The sequence below is a fragment of the Littorina saxatilis genome, linkage group LG3 (genome assembly GCF_037325665.1).
Source record: "Littorina saxatilis isolate snail1 linkage group LG3, US_GU_Lsax_2.0, whole genome shotgun sequence".
Classification (NCBI taxonomy): domain Eukaryota; kingdom Metazoa; phylum Mollusca; class Gastropoda; order Littorinimorpha; family Littorinidae; genus Littorina; species Littorina saxatilis.
The window spans coordinates 41,459,513-41,480,106 of NC_090247.1; the positions used below are offsets into that span (position 1 = coordinate 41,459,513).

Here is a 20,594-nt window from a genome sequence, read left to right on the forward strand (position 1 = left end):
GACATTATAGTGCTGAACAGTTTGACCCCAATTTTCTAGTTGCTTCTGCTTTGTGATCATAATGATGTCACTAATTTTTTTTCTTGTATCTTTCTTGAAGTATAGTTTTTTGTGTGTTTGACTGTCAAGTTCAAACAAGTATCTTCTGTAACTTTTGAGATTTGCGTTACCGTTTGACCCCAGTTACCAAGGTTTGCCTCTGCTGTGTGATAATTGTGGTGTTATAAGTTACGTTTTGCAGTCTTTTGTGATTTCTTTGCCATCGATCCATTTTCATGCAAACAGCACAAACTAAGCAGTAACGTACTTTGTTTTAATCAATAAGGCAACTGAGGCTGTATCCTGAATAATATCATTATTAATAATAATAATAATAATAAATAACTTTTCTATAGCGCGAGTCCCATCAATTGGCTCCAGGCGCTTTACAAATTCATTATAGAATAAACTAGCACAAATCAACAAGCATACAAAGCATACATTTAACTGAGACATAACACCAAGAACCCAAGCACTAAGCAAAACTTAGCGTACAATGTTAAAAGTACACACACACACACACACACACACACACACACGCACGCACGCACGCGCACACACAAAGATACCATTGACAAAGAGACCATAAAGCACATACAGGGTATTGTGGGTATGAAAGCTTTGTGCACCGTAAAATATTTTTTTACCCTTGAACATTTCTTCTGAATTCCATCTTCTAATTTTTGTATCTCTGTATTTGTGAACAACAAACTTGCCTAATGATGTTTGCCTTTCCATTTTGTGTGTATAAAACTAAATGAAATGGTGTGTGTGTGTTCATTGCATGGTGCTCATACATTTTATGTGGGTTTTTTTTGTGGGAGAATTAAAGTTTTGATTTGCATCACTGATTTCTTTGTGTTGGTGTTCCTGTGAGACTGTGGGGTCAAAGACAAGCATTTGACCTAGGGTGTGAGTGTGTGTGTGCATTGCTCCTCAAGCATCATGATGTATGAATTGTCTTTTTTTGTCTCAATATAATGACATATATAATTTCATGCGGCTTTCCTACTAAGACAGAGAAGTGAATCAAATGAAACATAATGCATGTGGGACGTACAATAAAAAATCTATATAATTGTAATCATGTGAGGTGTTAAAAACGTGCATAAATCCCTTCAATTAACAAGATGTTATGGTTTGAGTACCTGAACCAACCTTGTTATTTTTTCCGTTTTAAAGCCAGGCGAGGCTTCTTAATCCTCACCTTAAATGCTAAAATTCGTTTTTGGCTGCGTGCTGCCCCTGCAATCCGCCAAGGCCTAGGCGGCCCTTGGACCCCGGCAGTAAAAAAAAAGTTCAGTCGCAGGCAAAATTCAGACTCCCACCCATGTAGTGTAAAGCCATTAATCACAGTCATAAGTTTGTTTTCATATTCTGTTTGTTTGTAAATTCAGTTCATTGATCTCTGTTTTGGTCTTTGCTTTGTTGCTTTGGTTGAAAAAAGTGACCTCTCCTTCTGAGAAAGCTACCTCTCTTGTGTGGTGTGTGAATTTAATTAAACAAATCATGAAATGTATGCATTGGCAGCTAGTGCTTCCTTCCCTTTGTTTATCAAAGACCAAAAGGCATTATTCAAAGAAAAGTCATACTCAACTTATATGATGCAATCAAGCACACAAAATGTAGCACATATAACATAGCACAGTTGTTCCAAAGAAATATAAGAGCATCCCTTGTACCCCCCAAAAAAACAAAAAAAAACACACACCTTGCTTACCATCATAATGATTGGGATAGGCAGACACTGTGTACATTGAAACTGGAGATGTATTCAAATATGCTGTACCATATTACCAGGTTTTTCACATATGCACACAAGCACACATTTAGTGCTAATTTTTGCATTAACTGACTTTAATCCTTTCAAATTCTTACACCCTCTGTATGAAAATTATGGTACCTCCTGTTGATCTTGTACATGTGCCACCAGGACAAGTTGTTCACAACCATTACTTAAACTGTTTCCAATGATGAAAAAAGTGTTGAACACAAAAATATGTCATTTTGTTCTCAGTATTTACACATTCTCAAGCAAGTAATAAAAAATTGTTCTGCGCTTCTGCCCATATATATAGCTATTGAATATAATCTTTCTCTCATAGAACACACTTGGGACATATACATACATGCATCTTCAATTTCTGTGACACTGGGTGTTCCCAATGACACAAGAATGGCCGGTCACAATGAGTTAACAGTCAATAATGTTAACAATAAACCTGTTAAGATGCAGGCGGCATATCATAATGAATTTGATACTGAATGCTGTTGGTGGCTTTTGTATTGACAATAAAATATAAAGAACGCAAAAGTTTACGGAATACACAGAAATTATCAAGCGAGTTTGTTAATGGATTTTACTTTACAATAATATAACATACTAAAGAAAAGAATTAAGTGCAAATACAATTTCCACTCAGTAAGTTACATTTTTGTGCAAACTGACCCAAACTAAATGTTAACTGGTCCCTTGACTCCTACTTACAGTTACCAAATACCTACCCTGAACCCAACTATATACATGCATAGCCATAGATGTTTGGCATGATGATGTCTGATGGTGTGCTTGGGGTGTGTGTGGAGGGGGGGGAATGCATAAATATAGCCACACACATACCCAAACCAACTATACTGTTTCAACTTTAACACGGTACATTGAAGAAGAAGACAATCAAGCAACAATTAAGTTACGCATGAGTGTTGTCAACGTTACTTAAATTGTAAGGGTAAACTTCACTAGCACCAGTTAAAATGGCAAACTGAAGCGCTCGATCGTTTGTTCAGAACGACGTCCGACTGAAGTCAGTGTTTATTTTTCCAAGGTTCGTAAGTAAGAAAAATAGCAGTTGGTATGATTTTGTCTAATGCATCTGTTTTATTACAACCAACTATTGATATTTTAAACATACGTTGATCATTGTAGTCCATCAATTATCATTTAATCATCGCATTCTAAGAAAGAGCAAAATTCTCACTCTGCGCGCGGTTCATTTCCAGAATCGCGTAGCGCGAAGTTGGAATTCCAACAATGGCGGCCATAGTTGGAATTCCAACAAAGCGCAGGTCATTTCCGGAAAAGCGCCGCTGACTAGATGGGACGCAACATAGAGCAATGAGCATTACCTCCCTTGCTGACACTGCCGCCTGAACGACAGTTTATCTCCAGCAATCATTTAAAAAATCAATGGCAGTTTGACTGTTTTAACGATTTATGGAAAGTACATTTTAGCTTAAGACATCAATCATATTTACTGACTTTTATTTTCCCTCGTTTTATTTATTAACTGCGGGGTACATACCTTGGTGTCGTTGTCCCAGCAACACCGACGTAAATATTTAGCGCTAACCTCACGTCCATCTTGAATGGGTTTCTCGTTACCGTGGATGCCAGACGACAAGTGCCCGAGTTGATATAGCTTTCAGAAACCAAAATGGCAGCAGTTCTTCCCCAGCAGTCAAATGCTGGCACGTACACATTCGCTAGTCAGCCCAGAGCTGTCAAGCAAAGGAAAAAATACCGCGATCCTCTCCAGCAAACAGAGTGAGTTTGATTTTGATGTCATGTCTTTGGATGTTATTGATTATTTTTCTTGTTGTCATGTACGGAAAATCAAGCCGATCATCAGCAAATTGCGTGTTTTGAATTGAAATGTGTTTGTTTTGTGAAAAGCAGACATTGACACTTTCGTCTATTGTACTTTCAAACGAACAATTCTCATTTGGGTACATGTTTATTCCTCTAAAACTCGGCCAGGTTGCCCTTTCTCTCAGTTTAAGACGTGAGATTATTGGTTGTTATCTTGACTGCATTGCTTTTTGGGGCAGTTGTTTTCTGATTGATTGGAGCTCAGCTGCATGCTAAATACTCGTCTCAGAGTTTAATACCTTCCTGTGTTATCATTTATCAGTAAACATGTTCTTTTGCTCGTTCAAACACTTTGTGTAAGAAGGTTGAGCATACCTGAGACTCAGCTGCAAGTTACTTGTTCCTTGATTTTTACAGTGGTACCTGCAATGAAAGAATACCATCAGTACTAGTCAAGAGTGTGTGTCCCTAAATTGAGGGTTGCCTGTCATAACAGGTAGGCTATACTTTGGTAAGCAATAATAGAGAAAGGGGCCCTAGACAACGTCCTTTCATGGGAAGTGTCCTCTCATCAGAGCTGAGAGGGGCCTCTAAATTGCAGCTAACACTGTGCATCAGACTTGTTTAGCAATAGTTTATGTTGTATGCATAACCAGTTTGTTTGTTTGAAAAGATGTACTGGTAAAATGTGACATATTTTTTTTAAATTCTTGAATTTACTTTTATTTGTGATTTTTGGCAGTCTTTGTCTGTGTATGCATGCATACATTTAAATATGGCAATTGATTTTGTAACATATGGACTTTGCAGAGTGGGCGAAGAGGATGCTACAGGCATGTATGGCAACATCATGTATGATAGACGCATTGTGCGCGGAAACACATATGCTCAACACACACTTCCCGCAGTAAGTATTTGCAACTATCAGCCGTGTCAAGGAATACAAACAAAGACAGATACACACACACACAAACATCAATTCCTGATCATTACACATCTCTTGACAGACCATTACAGCATCCCTTCACCAACAGCCCCTCCCAAACCTCCCTGACTCCCCCATTTCTTTTTCTTTCTGCAGTCACCACTTTTGTTCAGCAAAGTTTTAAATTTACACTGGTCATTTATTCCTTTCCTTATTGCTAAAAATAGGTTGGTGGTTAACATGTTACTTGCTGAAATAAACTTAAAAAATTGTACAGTCAGGTAAAGGGATAAAAATGAAACAGTGACTCAAGAATTTTGTCTGTTCCTCAGGGATTGTGCTCACTGCAAAATTCTGCATAAATATAAAAATTATGACATTTTTGGATGCTGTAAGCATGTTAGCCTTATTGCTGTGTAACATGTCTTGCTTTGTGTCAGCTAGTGCAAATCACTTGAAGTGATTGCGATGCTGGATCTATTTTGATGTTCTCATTTTGCTTGTTTCTTCCCAGCATGCTCAACCAGACCCCATCGAGATCCAAAGGCAGCAGGAGAACCGACGCAGGGCCATCGCTCGCAAGCGAGCAAAAGATCAGTTGAGGCCAAGGTCACCCGATCCAGTGGAAGGACGCAAACACATCGATGTTCAGACAGAGCTTTACCTGGAGGAGCTCAGCGACCGTGTGGAGGAGGCTGATGTGGAATGCCAAACAGACGCTTTTTTGGACCGCCCTCCTTCCCCTCTCTTCATCCAAGCCAAAACCGGTGTGGACATTGCCACACAGATTATAGAGGGCGATGTAAGTGCTGTGCTTATGTTTCCCAGTTACTTGCTATTTGGGGGCAGGACGGAATGAGAAGATTAAGTGTTGAGCAAATAGTGATTATCCTTGTGTCTTTTATTTTTGTGTGTGTTTTCCCCCATGCATGTCGAATCACACGATTCACACAGTTAGAAGGTTACTGGCAATGAGAAATCTTACTGGCAGATTAATCTGGATATATTTAGAGTGAGAAACCTTATTTCAGTGGAAAAAGACCCAGGAGCATGGGGGTGGGCTGAGGCCGGGTTAAGTATCTATAAGAAGGGGAGAGATATATATCTCTTTGTGGAAATCTTGTACAATTTGTATGATTTGTAGAAATTCCCACTATCCAAGAAAAAAGTTTGACCATTAACATCTCCCATGTCCTAATTTTTGTCTCTTCACCACCAATCACCAAAGCTTTTTTCAAAACCACCTCTTTTGTGTGCGAGCAGCTGTTCGACTTTGACGTGGAGGTGAAGCCCATCCTGGAGGTGATCGTGGGCAAGACAGTGGAGCAGTCCTTGCTGGAGGTGATGGAGGAGGAGGAGCTGGCCAACTTGCGGCAGCAGCAGCGGGCCTTCGAAGAACTCCGCAACGCCGAGCTGGTTGAGCAGCAGAGGCTGGAGGAGCAGGAACGCAGACACCGAGAGGAGAAGGTGGGTAGGATGTGAGAGAGGAAAAAGAAAGAAGAGGATAGGGGAGGAAGAAAGGTGGGAAGTGTGTGAAAGTTCTGTGTGGGGGTTAAGAGAGCTAGAGACAGAAATGTAAAGAGGGGGGGGGGGTGCCTTGGGTGGAAGAAGGGGGCACAGGGGTGCAGGGGAGAGAAGATTTAATAATAACTTACTGTTATCAAAAAAGGTGTAACTGAATGTGGGCCGTTTTGCATGTGTCTGTGTCTTGTCTCTCTTTGAAATAAATAAATAGTGTAATTGATTAATTATTTAATTTTAGAGACATATTGCTAAACACGAACTAATGCTCCTCCTTTTATTGTGACTGCAGGAGAGGAGGATGAAACAGCAACGAGAAGTTCTGCGCAAGGAGAAGGAGACCGCAGAGAAAATTGCAGCACGTGCCTTTGCCCAGAGCTACCTCGCAGATCTTGTGCCTTCCGTTTTCGGCACGCTTTCGGATAATGGATACTTCTATGACCCAGTGGAAAGAGGTAAGCATTCTGAAAGCTATTGCATTTTGTAGGCAGTCTGTAATACATATTTTGTTTTAAGATTTCCTTCAAATATGTTTGTACTCAACCCTCGGTAAAAAGTGAAAACGTCAAGTTAACTTAGATCTGCTGGACATAAATGGAAAAAATGTAGACCTATGACATTTTTTAGTACACTCTTGTTAGAAAACATTACCTTTTTCCCTATCTTTATAAATATATGCACAGTGTAGCACTAAGTGTGCAAGAAACAATGGTTTCCATGGTTATAATAGAAAAAAGTATACTGGAACCAAAGATCTTACATAGGGAAGATAACTGCAGAAGTTATGTATACATATATTCTCCAGTTGGTAATCTCCCTTTCATAACTGTCAGGAAATGATAAAATGGCAAGGTCAAAGAAATAATACAGTGTATAAGGAATGTGCATGGGTCGAGAATTCTCAAGATGACACCATAAACATTTAAAATGACTTTGTTTTCATAAATAGACCAACACTTGTCATGAAGAAAATTGTAAAATTAATATTACATGGCCAGAGTAAAATAATCCCAGCGAAGCTGGAGGTATCCCGTGAACGCTATACTGTAATCGATTTGAGAAATGTGCATACCGAATAATACATGATAAAGAAGGATTCTTTGTGCCCGAAAATGGGCCACAGTTGGAGATGGAAGTTCACCAAAAATTGGGACCATACTAACAAAAATACGGTGGGTAAAATTGGCGCCCCCATTTTTTGAGCAAACGCCACCCAAGGCCGCTTTGGACGGGTAGAAATTCCGTAGTTTCCAAGTCTATGGATAAAGCTCGCGTAAGAAGAATACGTCACGGTCGAAAGTCTTTGACGTCAATTAATGCATCATGACGTCATGCCTCCCTGTAGTCTTTCTCTCTCGCGCGGTGTGTGTGTTTGTGTTCATTTTGTGCACATGTGTTAGTGTTACTGTTTGTGTGTGTGTGTGTGTGTGTGTATTTGTGTGTGCGCACGCGTGCATGAGTCTGTACTCGTGTGTGTCTGTGGTGTGTGTGTGTGTGTATTTGTGTGTGTGTGTGTGTGTGCGCACGCGTGCATGAGTCTGTACTCGTGTGTGTGCGCACGCGTGTATGAGTCTGTACTCGTGTGTGTGTGGGGGGGGTGTGTGTGTGGGGTGTGTGTGTGTGCGCACGCGTGCATGAGTCTGTACTCGTGTGTGTACGCACGCGTGTGTGTGTGTGTGTGTGTGTGTGTGTGCATAAGTGTATGTGTGTGCGTGTATGTCTGTTTGTTTGTAAAGGTGTGTATGTCCATATGTGCGTACGGGTGTGTGTTTTGTGTCTATGAAGTTTTTGTGAGAGATGAGTGAGTGTGTGTATGTGTGCGTGTGTGACTTGGGTGTGTGTGTGTGTGTGTGTGTGTGTGTGTGTGTGTGTGTGTGTGTAAGAAAGACTGAGAGAGGGAGAAAGAGTGTGTGTGTGTGTGTGTGTGTGAATGTGTGTGTGCATGAGTTTGTGTGTATGTTTGTGTGTGTCTGAGTGTGTATATGTGTTTGTTTGTAAAGGTGTGTGTGTCCGTCTGTCTATGTGCGTATTTGTTTGTTTGCTTAACGCCCAGCCGACCACGAAGGGCCATAATTATCAGGGCGGTGCTGCTTTGAGATATAAAGTGCGCCACACACAAGGCAGAAGTCGCAGCACAGGCTTCATGTCTCACCCAGTCACATTATTCTGACACCGGACCAACCAGTCCTAGCATGCACTAACCCCATAATGCCAGACGCCAGGCGGAGCAGCCACTAGATTGCCAATTTTAAAGTCTTAGGTATGATCCGGCCTGGGTTCTAACCCACGACCTCCCGATCACGGGGCGGACGCCTTACCACTAGCCCAACCGTGTATGTGCGTATGAGTGTGTGTTTTGTGTGTATGAGATTTGTGTGAGTCAATGTGTGAGTGTGTGTGTGTGTGTGCGTGTGTGTGTGTCTGCGGGTGTGTGTGTCTGCGGGTGTGTGCGTGCGTACATGCGTGCCTATGTACATGTGTGTGTGTGTGGGGGGGGGGGGTGTGTGTCTGTTTGTATGGGTGTGTATAAGAGAGAAAAAAAGAGAGAGAGAGAGAGAGAGAGAGAAAGACTGGGTGGGTGGGTGTGTGTTTGTACGTGTGCGTAAGTGTATGTGTGTGTATGTGTGTTTGTTTATATGTGCGTATGGGGGTGTGTTTTGTGTGTATGAAGTGTGTGTGAGAGAGTGAGTGAGTGCGTGTGAGTGAGTGTGTATGTGTGTACGTGTGTAACTTGGGGTATGTGTGTGTGTGTGTGTGCGTGTGTGTGTGTATGTGTGTGTTCGTGTGTGTTTGAGAGAGAGAGAGAGAGAGAGAGAGAGAGAGAGAGAGAGAGAGAGAGAGAGAGAGAGAGAGAGAGAGAGAGAGAGAGAGAGAGAGAGAGGTGTTTCAGTTGTCTTTCGCTGGGGTATGCAGTGCCTTGGCGTTGCACATCTACTTAATTATAGGTTGCACCAGCAACATTATTTTCATACAGTTTTGCCCTCAGGCTCAGGTCTCGTACACTATGGAACACATTCTTTTGATGAAAATGGTAATTTGAAGGTGCAGTGGTAACTCCCCTTTTAAGACATCCAAAAATGTGGGAAATGAGGTTTTAAGGGAGTCTTAAAATGGAGGTTAATCCCAGCGAAGCTGGAGGTATCCCACATACTGTAATCGACTTGAGAAATGTTCACACCGATAATACATGATAAAGAAGGATTCGTTGTGCCCGATTATGGGCTACAGTTGGAGATGGAAGTTCACCAAAAATTGGGACCATACTAACAAAAATACGGTGGGTAAAATTGGCGCCCCCATTTTTTCAGCAAACGCCACCCAAGGCCGCTTTGGACGGGTAGAAATTCTGTACTTTCCAAGTCTATTTGTGTGTGGTTGTTCAAGACTATGGATAAAGCTCGCGTGAGAAGATTACGTCACGGTCAAAAGTCTTTGACGTCAATTATTGCATCATGACGTCATGCCTCCCTGTAGTCTTTCTCTCTCGTGCGGTGTGTGTGTTTGTGTTCATTTTGTGCACATGTGTTACTGTTTATGTGTGTGTGTGTGTGTGTGTGTGTGTGTGTGTGTGCGCACGCGTGCATGAGTCTGTACTCGTGAGTGTGTGTGTGGTGTGTGTATTTGTGTGTGTGTGTGTGTGTGTGTGTGCGCACGCGTGCATGAGTCTGTATTCGTGTGTGTGCGCACGCGTGTATGAGTCTGTACTCGTGTGTGTGTGGGGTGTGTGTGTGTGTGTATTTGTGTGTGTGTGTGTGTGTGTGTGTGTGCGCGCACTGCACGCGTGCATGAGTCTGTACTCGTGTGTGTGTGTGTGTGTGTGTGTGTGTGTGTGTGTGTGTGTGTGTGTGTGTGTGTGCATAAGTGTATGTGTGTGCGTGTATGTGTGTTTGTTTGTAAAGGTGTGTATGTCCGTCTGTCCATATGTGCGTATGGGTGTGTGTTTTGTGTCTATGAAGTTTTTGTGAGAGAGTGAGTGAGTGCGTGTGAGTGAGTGTGTGTATGTGTGCGTGTGTGACTTGGGGGTGTGTGTGTGTGTGTGTGTGTGTGTGTGTGTGTAAGAAAGACAGAGAGAGGGAGAAAGAGTGTGTGTGAATGTGTGTGTGCATGAGTTTGTGGGTATGTTTGTGTGTGTATGAGTGTGTATATGTGTTTGTTTGTAAAGGTGTGTGTGTCCGTCTGTCTATGTGCGTATTTGTTTGTTTGCTTAACGCCCAGCCGACCACGAAGGGCCATAATTATCAGGGCGGTGCTGCTTTGAGATATATAACGTGCGCCACACACAAGGCAGAAGTCGCAGCACAGGCTTCATGTCTCACCCAGTCACATTATTCTGACACCGGACCAACCAGTCCTAGCATGCACTAACCCCATAATGCCAGACGCCAGGCGGAGCAGCCACTAGATTGCCAATTTAAAGTCTTAGGTATGACCCGGCCTGGGTTCTAACCCACGACCTCCCGAGCAGCCACTAGATTGCCAATTTTAAAGTCTTAGGTATATGATCCGGCCTGGGTTCTAACCCACGACCTCCCGATCACGGGTCGGACGCCTTACCACTAGCCCAACCGTGTATGTGCGTATGAGTGTGTGTTTTGTGTGTATGAGATTTGTGTGAGTCAATGTGTGAGTGTGTGTGTGTGTGTGTGTGTGTGTGTGTGTGTGTGTGTGTGTGTGTGTGTGTGTGTGTGTCTGCGGGTGTGTGCGTGCGTACATGCGTGCCTATGTACATGTGTGTGTGTGTGTTTGTGTGTGTGTGTGGGTGTGGGTGTGTGTCTGTTTGTATGGGTGTGTGTCTGTTTGTATAAGAGAGAGAGAGAGAGTGGGTAGGTGGGTGTGTGTTTGTACGTGTGCGTAAGTGTATGTGTGTGTATGTGTGTTTGTTTATATGTGCGTATGGGGGTGTGTTTTGTGTGTATGAAGTGTGTGTGAGAGAGTGAGTGAGAGAGAGAGTGAATGAGTGTGTATGTGTGTACGTGTGTAACTTGGGGTATGTGTGTGTGTGTGTGTGTGTGTGTGTGTGTGTGTGTGTGTTCGTGTGTGTTTGAGAGAGAGAGAGAGACAGAGACAGAGACAGAGAGAGGGGTTTGCCTTTTGCTGGGGTATGCAGTGCCTTGGCGTTGCACATCTACTTAATTTACAGAGATCATGAAAAGAAAATCAGAAAACAAATTTATTTTAAAAATAGGTAAAAATAGATAAATCTAAACAACAAAGTGACTGGTGAGATGAACAAAGTTGAAAAACAAAAGAATTCCGTACTCATCGATACAGGAACAGCACAATACATGTACAATACTAATCGTGCTGTTCCTGTATCAGTGAGTACGGAATTCTTTTGTTTTTCAACTTTTCAAAAAAAAAAGGGTAGTCTTAAATTGGGGGGTATTAAAACAGGGTTTTGACTGCACCTTCCTAACAGTCTCCTTTTTCCATTCTCCTCCACAGACGTTGAGCAGGGCTTCCTGCCGTGGTTGATGGAACAGGTGGAGGACCAACTGGAGCGCAACCAGCACGGTCGTATGGTGTTGGACGGCATGCTGCGTGAAGTGGTGGCCAAGCGTATCGAGCTGTACAGAAAGCTGGAGGAGATGGCGCCCAGTCAGGGCCCTGGTTCTCACTCCGCCAGCGCCATTTTTGGTGACAAGCTTTCAGGCGAGCTGGCTGCCACTGCCACCACCACAGAGGTGAGAGTTTGACAGAGTTAAGAGTCAGATAGGAAATTTTTTCATTGGATTTACAGTTTTCTACAAATGTAAAAGACCCTGCTGAAAGCTTTTTGTGGGTCAAAATCACCACTTAAAAGAATAGATATAAAAGAAATCGGTTTGCTCACTGTTATGAAAATTCAGTTAGAATTAGATTTAGAATATATCTGAAGAGTGTGTGTGTGGTGATGGGGTGTTGGCGATGTTGTGTGTAAGTGTGCCTCTCTGTCTGTCTACCTTAGTGTCTGTCTGTCTGCCTGCATGCCTTTCTGTCTGCCTGCCTGCCTGCTGTCTCTTGGTGCATGTTCAAGGTACATGAACAAAACATTTCAGTGCAAAGAGTATTGTGATTAAGGCCTAAAAAAAAAAAGGTGTGGTTACGGTAACCCGACCTACCCTATTTTTAGAGGCCGATCCTATAACTTTTTATTACATTTGTCAAAAAAAACAAAAAAAAACGAGTGCAAAAAACGCAATGAAAGCGAAAGGCCCGTGTCGCACACTTATTTCCCTGTCAAGTACTGTTAAACTCGGTCACTGACCGGTCACTGACCCCGATGCAGGAAGTGTTTCCTCTCTCAGATATGACAGGGGAACCACCTCTCATGGCAAAAACTGGGTCATTGACCCCTGGGAAGAAGGTCGTGTCTTTTAACAAGGCCACCCAGCTATCACAATGCCTTTGGTCACTGACCGGTCACTGACCCCGATGCAGGAAGTGTTTCCTCTCTCAGATATGACAGGGGAACCACCTCTCATGGCAAAAACTGGGTCATTTTGGTGCGCCCTATTGGCCCCCTGCGTCCAATGGGTGACTGGATTACAATTTTTTTTTAAAAAGAAGGGGTGCGTCTTAGATAACAAAGCGCCTTGTCACCCGGAAAGTACGGTAGTTTTAATTTGTAAACATTAGAAAAAAAAGTTAAAAAAAAAAAAGTGATTGCCTACCTACCTACCCTATTTTTTTGGCTATGTTACCGTAACCACACCTATTATTTTTTTTTGGCCTGAAACAAATGAAAGTAAGAAACCGGCAAAACATAAAAAATACACAAAAATGAGTTGGATGTGTGGACTGGTCTGTCTGTCTGACTGACTGTCTGCCTACCTGCACTGATGTCTGTCTGTTTGTGTACCTGTGTTGTTTACCTGTGTGACATTTCTTTATGGCTCATATTTTGTTTAAAGTCCAGAACTGCAAATGCAGCATATCAAGTTCTCGAATAAAGAGAATAGGTTGTACTCTATTCTCCTCATTTGTCCAGAAGAAGAGAGAAGAAAAGCAGAAGTACTAGAACTTCAAAATTATGAAGCAGAAGAAAGGAGAGCAGCTAGAAATCTGTGAGAATGGTGGTACACAAACAGTTCAGTTAAACTGACTTGGTAAAAGAAAAACAAACCCACTAGTTCCATGCAGAGAACTGAGGGAAGAGAATCATAGCGAAACTTCTGAATTCACTTCAAGGAGACAGAAAAAAGGACCTTAAATAAACAAGGAAAAAACCCCAGAAAGAATGAAAATAACAAGCCACTTCTCCTTTCTCGAGTCCCTCTCCCTCTTCTGTTCTTGTTTGTGGGTGTGTCTCTTTTGATTTTGAAAAAGAGCTACTTCTACCTTCTGTCTCTCTTCCTATCAGTAACAATTTAAGCCAAGACGTGTAACATAATTTCTGAATTCATTTGGAGGAGAAACGGAAGAAAGACCTTTATTAAACAATGGAAAACCAGAAGGAATGAAAATGAACAGCCACTTCTACTTTCTTTCTCTCTCACTTTCAACTTTTTTTCTTCCACTTATGATTTCTCGCAGTACCCGTACATCGGCTACACAGCCGCTAACATTCCCACGGCATACACCTCTCCCTTTCTCTCCCTTTACTCCACCCCGGGCCCCTTCCCCGACCCCCGGGCCTGTACCCGCCCAGAACCGGCACGCGCCTAACCCACCATCCCCTACCCTCGGGTATCTGAGTGGGTATGGAAACAGGTGACTTGCTCCACACCGGGTGCTAACAATGGCTTGACTTTTGCTCCCTCCCATAAACATCGCCGCCGATTCCCTGTCGGCTTAGGGGTAGGAAGAGGAAGAAAAAACCCAATTATACCCTGCTTTTTGTGGACAGTGGTGATTAGGCCGGCGCGCCTGAAAGGGTGTAATGAGCGAGTAGGGTGAGAGGTATTGAAAAGAAAAAGTGAGGTTGTTATCTCAGACTGGACGATCGTAGCGGTTCACATCATCCTGGCGTAGTAGTGGGACTGAGTTTGTTTTTGGACGGCGTCGTGTTCAGTGTACAGTCAGATGTCTTGAATTTGTTGGTCTTTAGTCCTTCTCTAGTTTAGCCTGTTTGTATTATTTTTGTCTCCCCTTTTCTTTTTTCTCATGCTTCTTTTTCATCTTCCACAACCTCCCCACGATTCCGTCCCCAACTGACCATCCTTCCCACCCCCACCGCCCGTCCCCGGGCCATTCTCTCTTCTTTTCACGGGTGTCCACTGCGTCTCTTTCTCCTTGAGGCTTTTTCCTCTCTACACCCAGCCCCTGGGCGGGTGGCCGAGTGGTAACGCACTTGCGCTCGGAAGCGAGAGGTTGCGAGTTCGACCCTGGGTCAGGGCGTTAGCAATTTTCTCCCCCCTTTCCTAACCTAGGTGGTGGGTTCAAGTGCTAGTCTTTCGGATGAGACGAAAAACCGAGGTCCCTTCGTGTACACTACATTGGGGTGTGCACGTTAAAGATCCCACGATTGACAAAAGGGTCTTTCCTGGCAAAATTGTATAGGCATAGATAAAAAATGTCCACCAAAATACCCGTGTGACTTGGAATAATAGGCCGTGAAAAATAGGATATGCGCCGAAATGGCTGCGATCTGCTGGCCGATGTGAATGCGTGATGTATTGTGTAAAAAAAAATCCATCTCACACGGCATAAATAAATCCCTGCGCCTTGAATATGTGCGCGATATAAATTGCATTAAAAAAAAAGAAAAAAAATCCCTGCGCTTAGAACTGTACCTACGGAATACGCGCGATATAAGCCTCATATTGATTGATTGATTGACCTCCCTCCGCCCTCGCCTTTTTCTCTATCCCGCTGTCATCAAGTTGACTCAAGTGCTACACGTGATTAGCTCTTGGCCTTAAGAAACAGAACAAGTTCAAGTATGGTTTCGACAGACAAAAGTACAATTGCCATTGACTGATAAATGGCGGATTTCAGTTCAGTTGAATAAGGAAAACTGCGGCAGTCTTTTTCATGTGGAATCACTGATTTAGATATAACTGAAAAGCGGAGAGGTCAAAACTGAAGAAATGCGTTAGCGATCGACGACAAAGAAATGGTTTTCCAACTGAAGACAGAAAGACTGAAGAAGTTTGAAGGGAGGGGAAGAAAAGACTGAAAAAAGAAAAGGAGGTAGAAAGTATCGTAACGTTTGTAGTAGGAGAGAAAGCCTACTACGTTTCAAGCATGTGAGAGGGGGGAATCGGCTATGATGATGAAATGTAATAATAAAAAGAAAACCGACCGTTCTCAGTAGTAATTACCACTCCAATTTGTCAACAGCCCGCATCTTCCCCTGCTTTTTTCTTGTGGCAGCAACAGACCCCCGTTTTACCATACAAAAACGAATCTGTAATTTGCAAATTGAAAGCCAAACTCGTAAACGACTACTGAAACTTGCCTCCTTTAAAAGGATGCGCGACTGAGCGTCGGTGCCTGGTTAGCTGATGTGACGACAACTCGTGTGTCCCGTGTGTTGCAACTTTCATTTTTCCCACCCCTCCCCTCCCAGTTCTTCCCCCTCATTAAGCGAGATCTGACCCGCCAGCTAAAAGCCAAAGTCGTCATTAATACTCTCTCATTAGGTCCTGTGTAAAGGTTTCGTCTCGGTGTCTTTGTTGTTTTACTTGATCAGAGGTGTGGGGGTAGGGGAATTGCTGTGCGGCGTTTGTGTGTGTGTGTGTGTGTGAAAGAGAGATGAGAGAGAGAGAGAGAGAGAGGGAGAGAGAGAGAGAGAGAGAGAGAGAGAGAGAGAGAGAGAGAGACTCGGCTTCTGTCAGTCTTTATTATTAACTTGTAGCATAATCTGAGACTTGAGAACCGGCTTTACTTCCTTTTTATATTTAGTCAAGTTTTGACTAAATATTTTAACATCGAGGGGGAATCGAAACGAGGGTCGTGGTGTATGTGCGTGTGTCTGTGTGTGTGTCTGTGTGTGTGTGTGTGTAGAGCGATTCAGACTAAACTACTGGACCGATCTTTATGAAATTTGACATGAGAGTTCCTGGGTATGAAATCCCCGAACGTTTTTTTCATTTTTTTGATAAATGTCTTTGATGACGTCATAGCCGGCTTTTCGTGAAAGTTGAGGCGGCACTGTCACGCCCTCATTTTTTAACCAAATTGGTTGAAATTTTGGTCAAGTACTCTTCGACGAAGCCCGGGGTTCGGTATTGCATTTCAGCTTGGTGGCTTAAAAATTAATTAATGACTTTGGTCATTAAAAATCTAAAAATTGTAAAAAAAAATAAAAATTTATAAAACGATCCAAATTTACGTTTATCTTATTCTCCATCATTTGCTGATTCCAAAAACATATAAATATGTTATATTCGGATTAAAAACAAGCTCTGAAAATTAAATATATAAAAATTATTATCAAAATTTTTTTTTCGAAATCAATTTAAAAACACTTTCATCTTATTCCTTGTCGGTTCCTGATTCCAAAAATATATAAATATGATATGTTTGGATTAAAAACACGCTCAGAAAGTTAAAACGAAGAGAGGTACAGAAAAGCGTGCTATGCAGCATAGCGTAACCACTACCCCGCTCTTCTTGTCAATTTCACTGCCTATGCCGTGAGCGGTGGACCACGAGTATACGGTCTTGCTGCGTTGCATTGCGTTCAGTTTCATTCTGTGAGTTCGACAGCTACTTGACTAAATATTGTATTTTCGCCTTACGCGACTTGTCTTTCTGTTGCACGGTTTGCAGCTGAGTGTGCACCCACCGTGTCCCTTCATCATAAAAATATGAGTGCGGTAGCTAGTATGTATGTGTGTGTTATTTTGTGCCCTCAATTACTTCATGGCAGATTAATGAAATTTCTCACAGATCAAAAGATGATGGAAATCTTTTTGCAAGCTATGTGAGCAACATCGTCTGTTGCGTCTTGAACGCGAAAGGGGGGGGGGGGGGCATGTCTCATACAAAGTTGATGATAATTATAATAAAAATTCATATGCGGTATAAGCCTTAGCGATGGTTATTATTACGCCAACATTGAGAATCAGTAGACCGCATGAACAAGATGGTGGGAAACAAACAGGTTTTCTTCCTTCCCTTTTCCAGAGAAAGTATTTTATGATTTTTAAAGTTTCTATGAATCTTTGATGGGCGCCCTCCGTCAAATTTAATATTCATTAACGTGCGTGCCGAGATTGGCCCAAGGATTACAGGCCCTTTTCTCTGCCTCAGCTGTAATGGGGTATTGGTGAACAAGTGAGGGGGGAAACTTCTGAGCCATGAAACCCTTATTGTGCTTGGCCAGCACACACCACGGCACAGAGAAGATGGAAGCACTTTCTTTTACTTCCCTTCTCTACGTCATCAAGATTGGAATGAGGGAAGGGGGATAATCAAAGACGCAAGCAGTGGCGACAAAGAAAAAGAAGGGCAGAAAATCCGGGCAGAAAAAAAGGTCGTGGAAAAGGGAACGAATTCATGTCAGCAGTCAATTGACTTGATGCTTGTGAAATTCATTAGTCGCTTACAAAAGCCGCTATACGCTGGATGAGAAAGCATAACTCTGGGATCCGACAGCGGCTTTAAAACATTAACACTGGCAAAATATGTTTTGTTGGGCGCGAACCTAAACGCTTAACGGAGCAGTCTTTACCAAATATTAATTGCGACAGGAACAGGCAAATCAAAGCGTGATTTTAATTGTAAAGGGGCTGGTTTAGAACCGCTGTTTTATCGTCGTATCTAATCACTGAAAACGTTGCCCTTAGTTTTCTGCCGCAAAGGAAGCGAATAGAAAGACAGAGTAGTCTTTATGAGAGAGGTGTTTATTTATGATTCCGGAAATGATAAACTTTTTCTTCAGGCTGTTTTACCAACCCAACTAGTCAGTCATTACACGCTTGGTTACTTATTCTCAGATCTGTCCGTTTTTTTGTGTACAGTGGCTACGTGTTTTAGCGTATCTCTGCATGATCAAAGGGGTGTTATCAGTGCAGTACACAAACGGGATCTGTGCATAAGACAATCAAAATCAAGTTTTCTCTCTCTCTCGACTGATGAGTGATGACGTGACTGCATCTGGTGGTTCTTAGGTATCCACAGGTGCTTGTGTAGTTGTTTCAGAGCTAAAATAAAGTTTCAGGAAAATCAATACCATAAGTCCACAAAATTAGTAAACAAAGAATTGGATGAATAAATAAATAATACATTTAATAGAATTTGGGGCAAAAAGCCACACACTGCCGCCTCCATTACATACATACTGAGTCTTAGCCTTCCATTCTGTAACACGACTTGGTTTAAGCGTGTGTTTTTTTAATTAATTTCTTGTATACACGTTATAAACAGTAACAACATTAAGAACGTTAACAAGCAGACTGCTCATGGACACGTTCTAACACGACTTTAGGTCTCGTAATCTCTGTATAACATGTCTCGCCTACTTCTTGTTGTTGTTGTTGTTGTTGACAATGTTTGGCTTGTTTGTTCATTTGTTTGTTATAATTAACAGTCTGCATAGTCGTACATTTAGTTAAACGTGCACCGGTTTTGTCCTCTGTCACAGAGCGAAGAGGGGGAAAAGCCAGCAGAGGAAGCCGCCGAGCAGCCCCCGGCCACCGAGGGCACAGAAGAGGCTGGAGAGGCCCCGGAACAAACACCCGCTGATGAGGAAGCACCAGCAGCCGATGAATAAATAGAGAAAATCACTACAGATCTTAAAATAAAGTAATCATTATGCCCGTTTTTGGTGTCAAAACTTTGCTGTAAAGCTTACATTGTGTGACGTCTTTTGCACCATGTTCGATCTTTTTTTGTTCGGTGTAAAACGTCCACAGGCTGCTTCAAGGTAGTTTCTGGTGTCAAACAAAAAATATACTGCGAGCCTGTTCTCTCTTTTCGGGGGGAGCTGGCGGCATGAGCGTATGTTATCTATATCAACTCGGAGCCCCTTCCAACAAGAAAAGCATTCCTCGGTGTTTGTTTGATGTTGTTGTCGTTCTGTCGTCCCCAGTAACGAAGTTTGGAACATTTTAATGGAGAAAAGTATGGTGTGACTTCTTTTCCTGCGCGTACTGTTTGCAGTCAGTGATTGTAGAGATCGAGAGAGAAGAAAAAAAAAGCGCAAAAGGTAAAACCAGAAGCAAGATTAGAAGATTTCGTCAAGAACGTGTTGAAGGCCTATATCTCATGTCATTCACATTTAATTACAGTATTTTTAAACATTTTATTTCTCTTTGTTTGCTATTGTTTTTTTGTTTTGGATTTCAAGACGCTTTCATTCGCGAAAATCAAGTTTTGAGCGCTGATGGAAAGCTACACAGTTTTACTACAAAATAAAGATTAGCCACTAGATGGAGGAAACTGCTCAAGACAAAAGTGATCACAAGGTAAAAATTAATGTTCTCAGTCTTTTGAGCGGGAACTATTTTACAATGCTTGAGCAGCCGCTGTTTGCCAAAGGCCAGATCCTATGATTTCAGAATTGACGATCTCAGGGCTGCCATATGATCATCTTTGACGACAGTTAAATCTCAAATCTAAGAACACGCTTTTGTCAGCTCATTTAAACCATCTACGTATATATATACGTTACGTATAAACTTTGTTTCAGCGTTTGTTTCCTGACTGAAAGGAAAAGCTGCACTTGTGCCAACGCATGAAACACCAGAAACAGAACTTTCCTGTGCAAATGTGCAAATGTGCCTCACGCGGTCTGAGTGTCTTTGTTGTGCCTGTGTGCAACGTTTTTCATCAACATCCTTAATAAGTTAATCCAGATATATGGAGGAAAATATAGTCATTTGTTTCCCCGTGAGCCATATTCATGGTAAACTCATTGGAGTGTTTCTTTTTTATATGGATTTGTTTGATGAAAATTGCCCTTATGACTTCCACGTTTACACGAATGTTATAAAGCATGGTGAAATTGATAATTATTGCATCCTTAAAATCCTCCTCACAGAATTGAAACTGTTGCCTTCGTTTGTGTTGGTGGAACGTGAGGAGGGGGTAATGAATTAACAGTATTGTGTTTTGCAACAAGGTTATTATAAAATGTGTATTTGACATAGAAACTCACTTGCGTATCTATTATGTACATATTAGAGTTCACTTTTTACTACTGACTGTGATACTAGTAACTTTTTTTTTCTTTTTTTAAATACACTTTTTTTTCTGAGTGCATGAAGTTGATCACCGATTTCCAAATCCCCCCTTCATCACACTTCCAAACCCAAGTTACATTCTCATTTCACTTCGGTAAACCTTTAAATTTTGTATTATTTGTTTCCTCACACTAGTTGTGTCTAGTCCTTACTCAGACCTGTCCCAACGTAATTTTCTCCTTTCTGTATAAGTTGAATAGGCTGCAGAATGCTCAGTTTTTCAAGAGAAAATCCATTTTACTTACAGGGATGAAATAATTGTGAAGGATAAGTCTGTCTTCAAAATCCTAACTTTTGAATCTTGCTTTCTTTGATCTTATACAGTTTTATACTGAAAATGCGAACGAAGGTAATTGTTAAGAATACTGTGGTTTGGTATGAACAAAAATGAAAGAAAAAAATCGAA

General features: G+C 42.0%; 1 protein-coding gene across 2 annotated transcripts; it reads left to right on the plus strand.

Annotated features, from left to right (window-relative positions):
- Positions 1 to 3,348: 3,348 nt before the first annotated feature.
- LOC138962392 (radial spoke head protein 3 homolog B-like) lies at positions 3,349 to 20,594 on the plus strand. Of its 2 annotated transcripts, XM_070334195.1 has the most exons (8): positions 3,349 to 3,583; positions 4,439 to 4,535; positions 5,068 to 5,355; positions 5,817 to 6,020; positions 6,367 to 6,529; positions 11,520 to 11,758; positions 18,589 to 18,749; positions 19,636 to 20,594. In XM_070334195.1, exons 1-7 carry the CDS (start codon positions 3,474 to 3,476, stop codon positions 18,715 to 18,717), a joined length of 1,230 nt encoding a protein of 409 aa, XP_070190296.1. In that variant the 5' UTR covers positions 3,349 to 3,473; the 3' UTR covers positions 18,718 to 18,749; positions 19,636 to 20,594. The 2 variants fall into 2 exon arrangements, with proteins under 2 accessions (XP_070190296.1, XP_070190295.1); XM_070334194.1 differs by having other exon boundaries at positions 18,589 to 20,594.

Excerpts from the sequence above, each read along its gene's own strand:
- LOC138962392 (XM_070334194.1), top strand. The coding sequence starts at position 3,474 with ATGGCAGCAGTTCTTCCCCAGCAGTCAAATGCTGGCACGTACACATTC. Across the intron at positions 5,356-5,816 it reads CACAGATTATAGAGGGCGAT|CTGTTCGACTTTGACGTGGA; the intron begins GTAAGTGCTGTG and ends GTGTGCGAGCAG. Across the intron at positions 6,021-6,366 it reads GCAGACACCGAGAGGAGAAG|GAGAGGAGGATGAAACAGCA; the intron begins GTGGGTAGGATG and ends TTGTGACTGCAG.